Below are 18,716 nucleotides of genomic sequence, written 5' to 3' on the forward strand. Positions count from 1 at the left end.
ATTAAAATAGAAACTCTGAACCAGTTGGAACAGAGGTTAGGTAGAACCCTTGAAGACATCGGTGTAGGAAAAGATTTTATGAACAAAACCTCAGTTGACCATGAACTAGCATAAACAATCAACAAGTGGGATCTCTTCTTATTAAAAGGCTTCTGCACAGCAAGAGAAACCACCAGCAGTGTGAAGAGACAACCCACAATGTGGGAAAAAATCTTCACCTGCTCTTCCTCAGACAAAGCTCTATCTCGAATCTATAAAGAACTTAAAAAGATCAGACCTCGCAAATTTAAACACCCAATCCAAAAATGGGTATCTGAAATGAACAGATATTTCTCAGACAAAGCAGTAGAAACAGCAAATAAATACATGAAAAAATGTTCAACATCACTGGTCATTCAAGAGATGCAAATGAAAACAATGCTGAGATTCCACTTCACTCCAGAAAGAATGGCTGCTATCATGAAATCAACCAATAACCAATGCTGGCGGGGCTGTGGGGAAAGAGGAACCCTGCTCCACCGCTGGTGGGAGCATAGACTGGTGCAAGCACTGTGGAAATCAGTATGGAGATACCTCAAAGAACTAGGACTGGAAGTCCCATTTGACCCCACTATTCCACTGCTGGGGATCTTCCCCAAAGAATTAAAAGAATCATACACCACAGTGATATATGTGCGCCCATGTTCATAGCAGCAGTTTGTGATAGCTAAAACTTGGAAACAGCCCAAATGCCCATCAACTGGAGACTGGATAAAGAAAATGTGGTTTTTTAATAAAATGGAGTACTACTCAGCCATAAAAAATGAGAAATTAGAGACATTTATAGCTAAGTGGATGCACATTGAGGCCATACTCTCAAGTGAAATAAATAGGACACACATGTGTAAATACTGAATAGTTTCTCTGGTGTGAGAAACTGAAAGTGTAAATAAGGACTAAATGTATAATAGGTAATGTGAAATAGGAAGAAAAGGGGCAAAGGGGAAGGAAGTGGGAGGGCTAGGGGAAAGGATAGAAGGGAATGAGATTAATATGAGAAAATGGAAAAATAGGAACAAAATCTTTGTAAATAGGGAGGACTGGCGGGGTTGAAGGGAGGGCTGGGCAAGGGTGAAAAATAAGAACCAAGAGAGACTATGTAAAGGTGCAAATTTCCAATGATGAATGTCATTATATTGTATACCTAAATGTACCAATGATTAGAATGAATAATCGATAATGTAAAATAGGAAGAAAAGGTCCAAAGAGGTAGGGGTAGTGGGAGGGGCAGGGGAAAGGAAAGAAGGGAAAGGAAAAATGATGAGAAATGGAAAAAATGGAAATAAAGTCTTTGTAAATAGGGAAGGGTGGAGGGCGTGAAGGGAGGGCTAGGAATGGGGAAAAACTAAGAACCAAGATGCATTATGTAAAGGTACAATTCCCAATGAAAAATGTAATTGTGTTGTATACCTAAAATGTACCAATAAAAGAATTTAATTTAAAAAAATAACCAATGAGTGCTCAAGTATTTTAAATCCCAATGAGGGGTAGGGGTATAGCTCAGTAGCAGGGTGTGCACCTAGCATGAACAAGTCCCTGGGTTTGACTCTCAGTATGCCACCTCCAAAAAAAAAAGCAGAGAGAGAGATAAGTAAGGACACAAATAACTAATACAAGTTAGATATAAGCTAGTAGGATATGATAACAACTACACAATATATAAACTAAGGGGCTTGGGAGAGAAACAAAGAATTCTAGCTGATTGGGTAGAGCAGTGAGGGGAAAATGGGAAATGCTTCACAGAAGTACTGTGAAGTAGGACTAGACAGAACATTTTCTTTTCTTTGTCTTTTGAGACAGGGTCTCACTATGTAGTTCAGACTGGCCTTGAACTCACTATGTAGCCCAGGCTGGCCTCGAACTTGCAGTGATCCTCCTGCTTCAGCCTCCCAAGTGCTGAGATAACAGGCATTCATCACTAAGCCAACTCTCTATAGACTGAACTTTGAAAGGAAATAATAATACAGTAAAAAGGTAAGATAGAACTTGCTGATAAAGTACATATCATACAGACCTTCTCAGAGATGAAAATTCATAATCTCTAATAAGTGAACAGTATTCAACTATTTTCAGGACACTGTAGGAAATATTATTTATATAGAGAGAAGATAGACTTCTAGAGAATGACTTCAATCATGAGAAATTATTAATCTTCTTGTTATTTAACTTTTACACGAAGAGTGAGGGCTGAGCTTAAGAAGGAAGCTTCCTTTGATGTACTGGGCAAGACAAAAATCAGTCCCTTGCTTGCTCACTGCCTCAGACTCAGTATTATTTTAATGACAGCAATTCTCCATGATTAGCATTCTTTGGATTTCTAGCGGTGATTTACAGGGAACCTTTTGTCTTAAACCAAAATGAAGAGTCAGCACCTAATAATAGTCATAAAGAGCTGAGTAAATTCCTGAGCTGCTTTGATTGCTCAAATTTACCCCCAACTTCTCGGATAAGGACAAGATGATGTCTATAGGCATCAGGCTGATGAGCTGAAAATAATTATTACTTAACAAACCAAATTAAAGCATTTGGCTCTTTGAGTTGATCTGTCCAAGCAGAAGCCTGAAAGGAGGCACTCTGAGCCACTTGCACAATGACTTACTTTTGATTTGGGCTCTCTTCAACTACAACAGGCTTTTTGTTCAAGTGTTCAGGTAGGCAGTGCTGAAAAACTCAAAAACTTTAGGATTTCTGTTCTCCTCACCTCATAAAACTTTTTCAAGGCGCTCACCAGACACAGCTTCAGGCTATCCACAATCTCCTGATGAGGCATCTGGAACACCACTCGTGAATACCATTTAGTGAGGGTCCTGGGGTGGGCCAGTGAAGAGAGAGGAAGATGAACAGATATTCACAGGGGAAGTCCCATGGTCTACATGTCAGTACACATGCCAGGTTTCTCTCTGAATCAACCCAACAAAAATCGATAAATTGCATTTATGTTATATAAGAACATGAAGTGATGTGGGAAGAGATATTCAAGCCATATACAGAACACACAAAAAATGTATAAATGTGGATATTTGCTATGAAATTCCTTCCAACAGAAAAATTTTAACTATATAACCACCAACCGAGGATTATTTAAATAACGATACAGCATATACTAAATTCTGTGCAGCAGCTAAAAGGAATTCTGATTTATTTGTATCAATATAGAAAAATATTCAAAATATAGTTTAAGTGCATAAAACAAGCTGATGAACAGTATGCATAGTAATACCTCATTTGTGTAAATATACATGTGTATATCACATATACATTTGTACAGTCATGTCCAGCATCACATTTCAGTCAAGGACAAACTGCATATATGATGGTGGTCTCATTGCTTCTCAGCCTTTTGGCTAAGATCAAGTGTAGTATAGTATGATGGTGGTCTCAAAATTTTATTGCCTAATGATGTTATAGCCATCTGAGTTTGTACAAGTACACTCTGTGATGTTCACACAATGGTAAAATCTCCTAAGTGACATATGACTATATATATTACACATATGTGTTAATATATGCATAAAAGAGAATCTGAAAGTATATAAACATCAAACCTTTGGTGGTGGTGAATAAAAGCCCATGAGAAATTTTTCACTTCCTAAATTTCTGCAGGTATGTAGAAGGAGCACACCTTATCTTTTTTTTTTTTTTTTTGTACCAGGGATTGAACTTAGGTCCTTGCGCTTGCGCAGCAGGCGGCGAAATCACTGAGCTAAATCCCCAGCCCTATCTTTTTTTTTTTGGTACCAGGGATCAAACTTGGGACCTTGCGCTTTCGAGGCAGATGGTGGAACTACTGAGCTAAATCCCCAGCCAAGCACGCTTTATCTTTATAATTGGAACAAACAAAAAAATACTCATTTCTACAGGGGGAAGAAGCCAACGACACAAGGCACAGTCTCTATCCTTGCAAGAGGGTGCACTGCAGTGGGAAACAAACTCACACCTGTGACAAGTTTGACAAATAGGCTGCATAAACAAATACCACAGGAAGACAGAGGAGGAAGGAGGTTAGAACTCTTTACACTACAACATGTACTACTCAAAAATACCTGCTGGATTTATACTCAGATTAGGCATCAAAACAAGGTAATCAAATACAACAGAATTTTGAGTAGTACTTACAGATTGATGCTTGCAACAAAGCCAACCACAGAACGCATGCCTCTGCTGGGGTCATGGTAAACATCCATCCCAATCACCATTAACTGTTTCTAGGTTAGAAAACAAAAATAGCAAATTCAAAATTCAAGCATCACTCCACCTTTAAATATCATCTGAGTGCTAAAATTATCATCTGAGTCCCAAAGCAACCTCCCCCTAGCATTAATAAATGAAAATAGGTTCTGGGGAAGAAAGACTGGTATCAACTTGACATTTCTAAACACACTGAACAAAGACAGAGATCTAGAGCAGGAATCAATAAACTTCTACATGAAAAGATTAAAGAGTAAATATGCTGAGCTTTGTGAATCAGTTTCTGAAGGAAGTATTCAATTCCACCTTTATACACCAAAAATAGCTACACACTGTATATAAATGAGTGTAGCTGAGCTTCAATGAAACTGTGTTAAGGACACTGAAAGATGAATTTCATGTAATTTTCACATGTCATGAAATATTAGCCTTTTTTTTTCTCCCATTTAAAAATGTAAAACCATTCTTAGGTCATGATGGGCTGTCCCAAAACAGCCAATTAGAAACAATGCTCTTATACATAAGGGGGAGGGGATGGGGAAAGAAGCAGGATATATCATATACTGGTACAAATTTCCTACGATGAATGTTATCATTATGTGTATCTAAAATGTACCAATAAATGGTACATCTAAAAAATTTTTTTTTTAAAACCAGCCAATTAGACTTTCAAGTAACCACTGGGAAAAGAAAGAACTACAGAAACAGTTAGGCAGGATTCTCTGGAGAGCCGAAATGAACACATATCTCAGCATCACTCACCAGAGGAATATCTACTCCCCAGAGCTCCCCGCCCAATTTACAGTTAATCTGAAGCAAAATTTTCTGAGCCACACTCCGAAGCCTGGCGGGCTGACCAATGGTTCGAACATTGATGACCTATAATGACAGGACCAAAACATACAAAGAAAGGCAACATCCTCAACCTCTCAGAAAATATAAACAACTCTAAAGTAAATACAGTAGTCCTTTGGATCCAGGCTCCCCCCACATCTGGATACCATTCTTGAACGATGTGCAAGTCCCTTATACACAGTGACATAGTATTTGCATGTAACCTGTACTCCTGTATAGTTTAGATTACTTATAATGCCTAATATAGTACAACTGCTTTCAAATAGTTGATATATTGTTTAGGGAATAACACAAAAAAAGTCTGTATGTGTTCAGTATAGATGTAATTTTTCTTTCTCAATATTTAAGATATGTGGTTGGTGAATCCACTGATACAGAACCCACAGATATAGACTGTACTACATTTGTTTTAAAAACTCAAGTTAGCAGGTATGTTTTGCATTAGTAATTCTAATTTTAGGTCCGTTATGTATGCATGCACACACCACACACAAACATACACATATACACACCCTACAGATTAAAAAATCAACAAATGAAAACTAAAATGTCTCATGCAGAGTAGATTTTAATCCCCTAAAAAAACAGCTTTCCCTTTTCAGAATGAAGTCTACACTCTCAGAGCTCTGTCATGAGAAACCACTTGGCAGCTCAATTGCTCACTGGGACAGGGAGACACTTAGGAAGAGGTACATACGTACTACTACTTCCCAGGCTACTCTGACTGGGCATCCTTTCACATAAGGCACTACCAATACTGGCTTGTAACAGATACTTTAGTTTTCTGAATATATGTACCCCTCCTCCCGAGCATCAGAGAGCCCCACCCCACTCACCTGTGAGGGCACTGGGGACTGCACACAACACAGCTTCTTGATGGCTCCATAGAGATCATCACGTGTGCCTGTGATGATGCAAACAACCACCTGTATCTTCCCCTTGAAGAGACAAAGTATATACAGTCAGGTTTCAAAACTATCAGGGGGCTTTCATGGGACTGAGTATGCAAAGCCACAGGTTCTGTGAGGGTAGACAGGGAATTAAAAGAAAGTGTGGTGGGCCAGGGATTTAGCTCAGTGGTTCTGCCAACTGCCTCACAAGCACAAGGTCCCGTGTTCAATCCCCAGTACCAAAAAAAAAAAAAAAGAAAGTGTGGACATTCCAATTAGAAAAAGGCCTGAATCTGAATGTGCATTTGTTTGGCTCAGGGCTGTTCCACAGGAGTAGGTATTATGTTACTATTACCTACCTAGAGCTGGGCTTGATTACCAAGGATTTATTTACTAGAAGATAAGAAAAGAACCAGGCTTGAAAATATGCAAAGGTTACATTACTTGCTGATTTCACTACTCTGTCATGTTGTATACTACTATCATTAGTTAACTAAGCAACTTATCACCTTCATCCCACAGAACTTTAACTGAGGAAATGTGGAATACTATACTGTAAGAAATGGCTCAGAGCCAAATGCAGAAGGAATGAAGCTATTGGTAAATCCACAGTAGCCATTCTTACTCTGGTTAGGGACAAGATGACAGTGCTGGCAGCATCTTCTCTCATTCACTGCTCAAGAGAGTAACTGCTGAAGACAGATCTTTCAAAATCTGCAGCGCTCAAATGAACTGAGGATGCCAACCCTTTATGCCATACATGGCAAATTTGTACCATACTGCTCCTAACCAAGGCTGATAACTAACACTTCTCAGAAAGCAATGTTCAAGTGATTACATCAGAGAATTTCAAAAGTCAAGTTGAACCTAGGCTTCATGCTGGGACCAGGTGGGCTGGACACAGCAAATGTGTTTTCAATCCCAACAATGATTTATAAATTTATTTTTTGTTTTTGTTTGAAACAGGATCTTGCTATGTAGTTTTTTTGGGTTTTTTTGTTTTTGGTACCAGGGATCAAACTTGGGACTGGAACCACTGAGCTAAATCCCCAGCCCAGGATCTCACTATGTAGTCCAGGCTGGTCTTGAACTTGCAACAATCCTCCTGCCTCAGCTTCCCACATGCTGGGATTACAGGCATGCATCACTGTGCTCAGCTTACAAATTTATTTTTAAATTAACACTGAGACACTGGGAAGTATATACAAATTCATGTTGTAGGCTTCCAATGAAAATGAATAAATTAAACATCAATCTGGCAGCTGGGTGTTATGGTTTAGAACTAGAATGTCCCCCAAACCTCTCATGGGTTCAAACTGGGGAAGAGGGCTTTGGAAGTGACTGATCATGGACAGCAAACTCATCAATGGATTAGTGCACCGACGAGTTCAGAGTTAAATGTTCTGTAAAGAGATGGATTTGGTTGGAGTAGGCAAGTCACTAGGGTTTGACCAAGAAGGGTGTCTTCTTTTTATTTTTCTTTTGAAGAAAAACATTTATTGCTACATTTCAGATATATATAATGATAACATTCATCATAGGGAATTTGTACCTGTACATGACATGTCTTGCTTCTTTTTTTCCCATTCCTCCCTTCCCTTTGACCCCTTTCCCCTCCTTATTTACAAAAACTGTTTTCATTTTTCATTATATTCTTTTTCTTCCTCTTCTCCCTTCTCTCCTTTCCACTGCCCCCTTCCCTTGTTCCCCTTCTCATTTGAACATTTTCTTCCCATTTACCAATATTATTACATATTTTGGTCCTTATTTCCACTTTGTTTCTCACACTAGAGAAAATAATGCAGTATTTAAATACATGCGTCCGATTTATTTCACTTTAGAGTATGGCCTCAAGGTGCATCCATTTAGCTAGAAATGTCTCAAGCTTATCTTTCTTTACAGCAGAGTAGTACTCCATTGTATAAAAAACCCTACATCTTCTTTATCCATTCATGATTTGATGGACATTTGGGCTGTTTCCAATATTTAGCTATTACCAACTGTGCCTCTATAAATATGAGTGTGCATATATCATTGTGGTATGATGCTTTTAATTCTCTTGGGACGATACCAAGAAGGGGAATAGCTAGGTCAAATGGAACTTCTAACTTTAGTTTTTTGAGGAATCTTCACACTGATTTCCACAGTGGTTGTACTAGTCTATACTCCCACCAAGAGTGGAGAAGCGGTCCTTTTTCCCCCACAGGCCCACCAGCATTATTGGTTGATTTCTGGGTAACAGCCATTCTTTATGGAGTGAGATGGAATCTCACCATTGTTTTAATTTGCATCTCTCAGATGACCAGTGATGCTGAATATTTTTCCTATATTTATGTGCCATTTCTACTTCATTATCTGAGGAGTGTCTATTCTTTTCAGATGCCCATTTTTGGGCTGGGTCTTTAAATTTTGGGGTGGTATGATGTTTTAAAATTCTTTACATATGCTAGATATTATTCCTTTGTCTGAGGATCAGCTGGAAAATGTTTTTCCTATACCATGGGTTGTCTCTTCATCCTGTTGGTGGTTTCTTTTGCTGTGCAAAAGCTTTTTAATGAGATGAGATCCAAGTTGTTGATTCTTTGTGATATTTCCTATGCGACTGGGGTTTTGTTCATAAAGTCTTTGCCTACAACAATGTCTTCAAGAGTTCTACCTATTCTCTTTTTCAGCAGATTTAGTGTTCCTGTTTTAATATTTAATATTTGATCCACTTTCATTTTAGTTTACTGCATGGTGAAAGATGAGGGTCTAGTTTTAATCTTCAGTATATGGAGAGCCAGTTTTTCCAGCACCATTTATTAAAGTGGCCATCTTTCTTCCAATGAAGGTTTGTTTAGCTCCTTTGTCAAAGATAAGGTGGCTGAGTATGTTTGCAGTTGTTTCTGCATCTTCTAATCTGTTCCACAGATCCTTCGATCCAGTTTTTTTTGTTTTTTGGTGGGTTTTTTTGGTACCAGGGACCAAACTCAGGACCTTGTGCTTGCCAGGCAGGCGTGGTGTTTTTTTGTTTTGCCAGTTCCATGCTGTTTTTATCACAGCTTTGTAGTATAATTTCAAGTCGGGGATTGTTGATGCCCCCTGCCTTGCCCTTGTTGCCCAGAATTGCTTTTGCTGTTCTAGGTCTCTTCTGGTTCCAAATGAATTTTAGGATTGTTTTCTCTAATTCTGTGAGATATGCTATTGGAATTTTGATTGTGACTGCATTAAATCTGCATAATAATTTTGGAAGTATGGCCATTTTTACTATATTGGTTCCTCCTACCCAAGAACAAGGGATATCTTTCCATTTTCTGCTATCCACTTTGATCTCCTTTTTTTAGAGTACTGTAGTTTTCCATGTAAAGGTTTTTTACTTTCTTCATTAAATTGATATCTAGGTAAAAAAAAATTGATATCTGGGTATTTCTTTTTTTCAGATGCTATTGTGAAAGGTAGCGTTTCCTTAATTTCTCTCTCAGTGAGTATGTTATTTGTGTACAGGAAGGCTACTGATTTTTGAATGCTGACTTTGTATCCAGCTACACCACTGAATTTGATTATTAAATACAGAAGTCTTTTGGTTGAGTTTTTGTGGTCTTCTATGCAGAGTATCATGCCATCTGCAAATACTGTAATGATAATTTAACTTTTTCCTTTCCTATCCTTATTACTTTTATTTCTTTCTCTTGTCTAATTGCTCTGGCTAATGTTTCCAGAACTGTATTGAATAAGAGTGGTGATAGTAGACATCCTTGTCTTGCTCCTGATTTTAGAGTGAAAGCTTTCAGTTTTTGTCCATTTGGCATGATGTTAGCTGTTGATTTGTAATAGCTGGCTTTTATCAGATTGAGATAAAGACCATCTATTACAATTTTCTGTAAGGGTTTTATCATGAGTGGGTGTTGGACTTTGTCAAATGCTTTTTCTGCATCTACTGAGATGATAATATGATTTCTGTCCTTGGCTCTGTTAATATGGTGTATTACATTTATTGATTTGCATATATTGAACCACCACTGCATCCCTGTGATGAATCCTACTTGGTCACGGTGTATAACATTCTTGATGATTTGCTGCATTCTGTTTGCCAGTACCTTTTTGAGGATTTGTGCATTCATTAGAGAGATAGGCCTGTAGTTCTCTTTTGTGGTTGGATCCTTCTCTGGTTTTGGTATCAGGATAATGCTTGCTTCAATGAACAAATGTGGGAGTATTGCTCCCCTTTCAATTTCATTAAAGTTTGAGAAGTAGCGGCATTAGGTCTTCTCTAAATGTCCTATAGAATTCAACAGTGAATCCATCAGAGCCTGGGCTTGTCTTCGTTGTTTTTAATTACATCTTCAATTTCACTGACTGATACTGGTTTATTTAGAATTTTTGTATCTTCTTAATTTCACTTTCGTAATTCATATATATTTAGGAATCTGTCCATTTCTTGTGTTTTTCATCTTATTAGAATACAGGTTCTTGTAGTAGGTATTGATTTTGTGGATTTCTGCAGGCTCTGTTGTGATTTCCCCTTTTCATTCCTAATTGCATGAGTTTGAGTCTTTCCTTTTTTCAGTAAGGTTGGCTAAGAGTTTGCCATTTTATTTAATCTTTCAAAGAACCAACTCTTCAATTCATTGATTCTTTGGTTTTCTTAAGTCTCCACTATATTAATTTCTGCTCTGACTTTTGGCCTTGACTTGCTCTTCTTTTTCTAGAAACTTGATATTCAACATCGGGGTGTTTATTTGAACTTGTTTTGTTTTTCTGATATAAGAATTCACCACTATAAATTTCTCTCATAGGAGTGCTTTCATCGCATCCCCTTAGTTCTGATATGTGGTACTGGCATTATCCTTTAGTGTAGAAACTGTCTAATTTCTTCTTAAATTTCATGTGTGATCCATTGGTTATTCAGGAGAGCGTTATTTAATTTCCATGTGTTTATGAAGTTCTCGTGGTTTCTTTTGCCATTGATTTCCAATTTCACTGCACTGTGGTCTGACAATATGCATGGGATAATTTCACTTCCTTTGCATTTACTTAAGTATGTTCTGTAAGCTAGTATGTGGTCTATTCTGGAGAATGTCCTGTGTGGAGCTAAAAAGAATGTGTGTTCTGATGTTGCGGGATGGAAAACTCTGTAGACATCTACTAAGTCCATTTGTTCAAAATTTTTGTTTGGTTCTGATATTTATTGATTTTTATCTAGTTGATCTATTTGTGACAGTGGGGTATTGAGGTCCCCCATTACAATTTTATTAGTGCTTATTTGATTTTTCATGTCTATTAGTATTAGTTTTATACAGTTGGGTAAGCTGGTATTTGCTGCATATATATTATGGTTGTCATCTCTTCCTTTTGAACTGTTCCCTTTACAAGGATATAGTGACCTTCTTCAACTCTCTTAATCAGTCTTGGCTTGAAATCCACTTTGTCTGCAAACAGAATAGCTACTCTTGCTTTTTTTCTGGGTTCCTGTCACATGGAGTATTGTTTTCCATCTTTTTGACTTTCAGCCTATGAATTTCTTTTTGAATTAAATGTGTTTCTTGTATGTAGCATATTGTTGAATCTTGCTTCTTGATCCATTCTGCCAGTCTTGTTTCTTTTGATTGGTGAATTGGGACTATTTACATTGATAATTATGATTGATGGGTATTGACTTAACCTTGTCATGTTATTTTCTTGTTGTTGGCTCCCCTTTCTCCAACCCCTCCATTTAATTGCTTGCCTGGCCTGGCAGATTCATTCTGTTGGCATTCATGGGAGTTGTAATCCTTGCTATCTCTTTGTACAATGTCCTTCAGAACATTTTGGACGGCTAGTTTGGTGGTCACGTATTTCTTCAGGTGTTCTTTGTCATGAAAGTATCTTATTTCTCCATCAATTTTAAAAGATAGTTTTGCAGGGTACATCAATCTAAGTTGGAGGTTGTTTTCTTTTCAGGCTTAAATACTTCACTCCAAACTCTCCTTGACTTGAAAGGTTTGTGTTAAGAAGGCTGCTGTGATTCTCACGGGATTTCTTAAATAGGTAATTTGTTTCCTTTCTCTAACAGCTTTTAATATTCTGTCCTTAAAAAAATACACTGTCCTTGTGCTGAATTTCTGGAAGCTTAACTGTTACGTGTCTTGGTGTAGATTTTTTTATCATAGCTAACTGGAGTTCTGTATGCCTATCTGTCAAATTCGTTTTCCCCTGCTTGGTAAGTTTTCTGCCATTTGTTCTGTGAAGGGGTTTTTCGTGTCATTTGCACTATCTCCTGCTTTTTCATTGACTCCAATCAATCTTATATTCTTCTTCTTTGCATCATCTAGCAGCTGTTGGGTTGGGTTTCATGGTCCCTTGCTATTTTTAAGAACTCTTTCTTTTCGTGGTCATTAACTGCAATCCTGTCTTCTATATCTGATAGTGTCCTCATGTTGGCTCATTCTTCTGCATGTACTTCCAATGGAAATTTTAATCTCCTGGATATATGTCTGAATATGTTTCATGGATTCCATTTTTTTCCTATATTGGGTGTTCATGCTTTCCATCATTTTCCTAAGATCCTCTATTTTTTTTATCTGTATCTGCTCTAGAATTACTAATCATGTCTTTCACTATGGTCACCATCTAAGAAACTACTTCTGATTTGATTTTTTTCCAGAGCCTCATTCATCTGCTTACTTTCTCTGTTACCACTTCAGAGAGTCTAGGTGGGTGGGTTTCAAATTGTTCCACCTCATTGCCCCCTGAGTTTGTCTTTGGCAAGCTGGAAGTTTGGGGCTGCATCTTCCTTAAGTGTCTTCACATTTTCTTTCCTTTTTTTTAAAAGTTTGATTTCTGAGTTGACGCTTGTAAATTGTGTATGGCAAATAGCTTTACTGGTAGTATTTAGAACCCTTAGGAAATGACTATTTCTCAGAGCTGTCTTCCAGGTGTAGCTGGCTTTTGGGTTTTGAGTCTGTTGCAAGATCCTACCTCTTCAACTTATTGGGGATAAGAAGTTGCTGCCTATTTGGCCTAGCACCTGGTTCTTTGGCACTGTCCTATAGTCTTGTTTATGACCCTTAGACTATCTCAGTCTTGGCATACCAGGAAGAACAACTGATTAGAAGGACTATGTCACCTTGGATAAAGTAGTACAATCAACAACAACTGAACGTTGTATTCTTATCCATGCCTTCTCTCTTCTCTGCTTCCTAGCTGCTATGGGTTGAGCAGCTTTCCTCTGCCATGCCCTTCTACCGTCATCCTGTTTCTTCTTTGGAGCCATCTAACCATGCATAGGCTGAAACCACAAGACAAAATATATCTCTCTTCTTTTTGGTTTTGGATGTCAGGTATTTTGTCTCAGTGACAAGAAAGCTGACTAATATACTGGGTGTGTTGGAACATGTCTGCAATCCTAGCTACTGAGGAGGCTGAGGCAGGAGAATCACAAGTTTGAAGCCTGCTTGGGCAATTTAGGAAGATCCTGTTGCAAAATTTTACAAAAGTAAAAAGGATTAGGGATGTAGCTCAGTGTTTCCTCGGTTCAATCCACAGTATTGCAAAAGGAAAAAAAAATCAATTTGGCAATAGTGGGTTTATGTCTACAGTCTCAGGATTATCCTCTTTAGCTCCCTATAGGGCCCTCCTAGCCACGTTCATCACCACAGCAATGTGAATCTTGAGCCAGACCAGACAGGGATAGCTCAATACTGAAATGTGAAGATGGGACCTGGCCAAGTAGTTATTTTCTGAGGACAACATGTTCTACAGATAATGAATTAAAGTTAATTCAGCTATTCTCTGAGCCAATTACATGAGAAAAAGATGACCAAAGTGACAAGAATGCCAACACAGAATGAGAAAAACAAAAACTACCTTCTCAGTTCAGCATTTCATAGGCAAATGAGTGAGACATTGGCTCTTGGACATTATCAACAGTAGCCTGATAACCAAGTTGATTTAAAATTAAGTAGTCAAGCCAGGTGTGGTTATGCACACCTGTAATCCCAGCACTTAGGACGCTGAGGCAGGAGGATCGCCAAGAGTTTGAGGACAACCTGGGCTACATAGTGAGTTCAAGGCCAGCCTGCACTACATAGCGAGACCCTGCCTCAATAACACTCCAAAACAAAAAAGCTAAGTAGTCAAGTAATTTAAAAGAGATCCTTCAAGTGTACTCAAATTACTTAATTTTTTGTTTTTTTGAGACAAGGTCTCACTACATGCTCAAGCTGGCCTCGAACTCATGATGATCCTCCTGCCTCAGCCTCCCCAGTGCTGGGATTAAAGTCATGTGCCACCATACCCTGCTCAAATTAATGTATTACCTCAACTCCAAGCACGGATTGAATGGTTCTGATATAGGTCTCTATTCGGTCATCCTTCAGTTCGACCCAGGCTGGTGGACTCATGTGCATGCCAATGGGGCCAGCTATTTTCTCTAACATGTTGACCAGTTCTCTGGCCTGATCCATTGCTTTCTTTGGATAAAATAGTGCCCAGAAGTGCATGGGTATCTAGGAACAATCACAAGATATTTTTAGTGCTCACAACTTGAACATTCCAAACTCACACGCAGAGATTTTATTATGGAGCATAAATGACTTTTCATTTCTTCTGCTTGAGTCCTGTCTTACCTAATTTCTACTATTCACAAAGATGTATAAGTAAACTGTGACACAGTCTCACAATGAGACACTATATAGCAATGAGAATGGAAGATCTATAACCACACCTAACAATATGGATGAAAAACAAAGTGAAGAGAAGCAACCAGACATGAAAGTACAGTCTCTATGTTTCTACATATATATAAAGTACAAAAATCAGCTGAAATGAACCTATGCAGTTGTCAAGTCAGAACAGTGGCTATTCTCAGTGTGTAGGGGATAAGAGGCAGATGGTAGCTGGGAGTATGGAGGGGGGCTTTGGAAATTTGTTTTATAACTCTTGGTGTTGATTACTCCAGTCATTCAATTTGTGAAAGTTGATCAAGCAATACACTTATGTGTGTGCTTTTTCTTTAAGTATATTTCAATATGCTTTTACAACAAATATATGTATTTTATAAATGGCCACCAAGAACAGGTCAGTCAGAAACACTTAGAAATAATTATATACAATTTTGTCCTTTGAAGTAAATAGCTAATGTATGAGTTGCTGATGAGGAGGAGTTAGTTTTGACTTCTTCTACGGATAAAAATACCTTCTAGGAACCCATGGGAAAAAGGGGGGGGGGGAAGAAAAGGAGGAGGAAAAAAGAACAGTGGTAACAGGATGGTATTAGATTAATTACCACAGAAATGAATATCCCTCTCTTCAGTCTGTAGTTAGAAGACTTACTTCTAATAACCTCTTACACTGCTCTGTTGGACCTTTGTCTAATAGGTAATTTAGAATGGAATTCAACTGGTAATGCTCTCTAAAAGATGATACTAGATCATTCCTGTCTCCCCATTTTAATACACTGAGGAATAATAGGTCTCTACCACTTCAAAAATTACTCACAGTCAAGATGGAAGGGTCTCTCGTTACTTCCTTTACAAAGCTTAGCTCCTGAGATGTGATAAATGAAGTATTTCTTAAATTAATTCTTTCCATCGGTAGAACACGTCCTTCAATCTAAACAAAAAATAAAGTATCTATGAAACAAGTCATCTACAAATACTGAAGCAGGACTTAAAGAAAAATAAAGTTCTTCCCAGACTTGAGTAGATCAACCCCCTCCCCTATAGCCGTAACTCCTTGTTCTGGTACAGATAAAATTGACAACTATGTCCTGTAAACAAAGTTTACGACACCTTGTCTTCATATGAGTCATAAGACATTGTCTTCTTTTAAGGCAAAGCTACAAAACTCTCTGCCCTTGTCCTGTTCCAGTAAACTCGCTTGCTATGTCACTAGAAAAACTACCCCCTTTGACAAAATGTATAAAAGCTGGAACTTCTCTTTGTTTTTTTGTTTGTTTCTTTGTTTTTTGGTACTGGGGATCGATGGAACTTCTCTTTGTTCAATGCTCTTCCTTTGGACAGGAGTCCACTGAGCCGATGTACACTTTAAACCTGAAATAAATCCTAAATCCCATTGGTCTCTCTTGTATCTTGGAATTCTGCAACAGTACTACTTAAGAAATACTGGTTCTGTTGTCCGCTTGTCCCTGTTAGAATTTCTGAGAATGTTAGAAAAACAAAACTTCTAGTAGCAAAAGTCCATATCAATCAAAACCGAGACAAATATGGGTAACATGCTTACAGGTACCAGTCTTTCATTACTGAGTTTCCAGGGATTTTAAAATCCTCTTTAGAACCAGTGAATGAAGGAATGTAATCTTTGAAAAATATTTTAAAATGCTGAGCGTGGTGGTGCACACTTGTAATCCCAGCACTCCGGAGGCTGAGGCAGAAGGATTGCTGTGAGTCTGAAGCCAGCCTGGGCTATAGAGTAAGTTCAGGGCCAGCCTGAACTACATAGTGAGACCCTGTCTCAAAAATAAATAAATAAATTTAAAACAATTTTTTAGGAGACACTGAAAAAAGAAAATTAAAGGCAAAATTATTTAATGAAGCCAAACATAGGCTACATCCCCAAGCCTATTTAATTCTTTCAGCAATCCTGGGTACTGAATCCAGGATCTTGCCTACACTATGCACTCTACCACTGAGCTACATCCTCAGCCCCTACTTAATTCTTTATTTTTATTTATTATCATTATTATTATTTTGGTTTTTTGAGACAAGGTGTCACTATATAGTTCAGGCTGGTCTTGAATTCACTATGTAGTCCAGGGTGGACTTGAACTTGCAGTAATCCTCCTGCCTCAGTCTCTTGAGTGTTGGGATTACAGGCATGTGCCACCACACAATGTTAATTCTATCCTCATTTCACAGATAAGGAAAGAAGAGATGCTAAGTAACTTGCTCAAATTAACCAAGATTACAAATAGCAGACCTGGGATTCAAAGCCAGAAAAGCTAACACCAAAACCCATTGCTCTTCCCATCATCTTGTGTGTTTCTGCGCTGTGGATCATGTTTGCACAAAATACTACACTGTTGACTCAGGCAACTTCAGGTGGGAAAGGCCATGGAAAATTAGATGACACTAATTGGAAACTCTCTTTATGCCTAATGAAAAAAATAACAGTAGTACATTCAAGGAAATACAAGTTAATTATTAAGAAAGAAAAAAGCTTGAGGGAAAAAAAGAACAAAGAAAAAAAAGGACATAAAACTTTAAAAATAATTTGGTTTGGAAAACTAAAATGAAGTAAGTTGTAAGTCAATACTGAATCCTCTTGTTATCTATTTGATGAGAAGTTAGTAGCTCAGATCTGGGAAATACAGAGGAAAAAATCTGTAAATGATACTGGCAAATTAAGCCAAAAAAAAGAGTACAAGAATAAAGGAAAGACTCCCTCCACATTAAAGACGAGTTAAAAATCTTCAGCTGATCTCACACAACTCTAGGGCTCCTAGTCAATGCCATTTCCTGGCCATCATATCTTCTGGTTACCTTGTGTATGTCCTTTTGCAGACAGAGCCCCCACCGCATCAGTTCATTGTTGGCTGTCTCGTTCTTTAAAATTTTCTGGATCAAGCACTCCAAAGCCTTATGGTGCTGTTTGGGGCTCAGGTTGATCTGCTGGGTCAAATCCTAAACAGAATCAAAATGCAGACAATAAATTGTATTACTTTCTCCAATATAAGGGTAAGTAAATCCCAAATCTGCAATGCTTCCAAAAGAAATGTCCTTTCCACTGAAGTAGAAATTTTCATGAATTTCCATAAACTTTTATAAGTATCTCTCAAGAATGTGAATAAGGTATAGGGAAAAAATTTAATATTAAAAGAATTTTAAATGTTACTGGCTCCTCCTCATGACATCTGAGTCTTACCTTTCTCAAAGCATGACCTGAATTTAAAATTCCTAAGAGATTCTATCAAACAGAGGCAAAGGGAGCTTGATTATAATTATTTAAAATCTGGGAAAATCAAGAAAAAAAAAGACATGCCAGCATTCACTTACAACAGAACAGTAAGCCACTTCAGTCCTATACTTGGTCATATCATACTAGCCATTCAACTTCACGAGGAGGCACTTTTGCCCAGAACGTGCCATAGTGTTGACTCATCAAAAGTGCTTGCTAAATACTACTGAGTACATCTAACAGGTACATATGAAGATTCTGAATCATGTAAATGAGTTATTTGTTCTTTGGAACTAATGAATTGTACAGTCGCTGTTTAAGATGTCTATTGGGCTATCTAGACAGCTTTCCTCTCTGATTATAAAGTTTTTGGGCAACTAGTAGCTATAAGAAATAGGCCTTGACTTAAATACTCAAAGCAGAAGTAACCGAAGGAAAACATGAAAGAAATTTCTCACAGGAATTTTCAGCTTCACTTTGGTAGTTTAGTGGAGGTGAACCTATGGCAAGTGTGCTGCAGCAGGCTGTTTGTTATCACTGGAAGCTCTAAAAGGTTCGCCATCACTGAAGCTGAAACAAGGAAAGCAAGGCAGCAAGGAGTAAGTAGCTCCAGTATGGACAGCCCGAGCATTAGACAGTGGCCAGAGGTTCTGCTGCATGCTGCCTGGGGTAGGTGTTGGGCCCATCTCTGCCTCTCACCTAGTTCCACCAGGAGCTGAGCCCAATACTCCCAGGACCTCAGAGCCCTGTGCCATAATGTGTATCTTCGTCTTCCAGCTTGCTGATTTTTTGCTTCACTGTGTCAGAAATGTTACAGTAATTTAGGACTCTTAAAGAGCCTCATTTATGGCATTACTCATTATCCATCTA

At 38.1% G+C, this 18,716-nt stretch overlaps 1 protein-coding gene and 1 pseudogene across 2 annotated transcripts in view; one reads left to right on the forward strand and one right to left on the reverse strand.

The window, feature by feature from the left end:
* Positions 1-18,716, reverse strand: part of Piwil2 (piwi like RNA-mediated gene silencing 2) — a 70,105-nt gene that overhangs the window by 24,094 nt on the left and 27,295 nt on the right. For both annotated transcript variants that reach the window (XM_004848299.3, XM_021261239.2), the window contains 7 exons: positions 17,432-17,572; positions 15,429-15,542; positions 14,249-14,437; positions 5,919-6,020; positions 4,990-5,106; positions 4,156-4,244; positions 2,741-2,846 (listed from right to left, as the gene is read on the reverse strand). In XM_004848299.3, coding sequence (XP_004848356.1) covers positions 2,741-2,846; positions 4,156-4,244; positions 4,990-5,106; positions 5,919-6,020; positions 14,249-14,437; positions 15,429-15,542; positions 17,432-17,572 — 858 coding nt within the window. The remainder of the gene's footprint in view (positions 1-2,740; positions 2,847-4,155; positions 4,245-4,989; positions 5,107-5,918; positions 6,021-14,248; positions 14,438-15,428; positions 15,543-17,431; positions 17,573-18,716) is intronic.
* On the forward strand, positions 3,364-3,514 carry LOC147826895 (U2 spliceosomal RNA; annotated as a pseudogene).

The sequence above is a fragment of the Heterocephalus glaber genome, unplaced genomic scaffold, assembly GCF_053883595.1.
Source record: "Heterocephalus glaber isolate CG9 unplaced genomic scaffold, H.glaber_assembly_v1.0 deba00001460, whole genome shotgun sequence".
NCBI lineage: Eukaryota > Metazoa > Chordata > Mammalia > Rodentia > Bathyergidae > Heterocephalus > Heterocephalus glaber.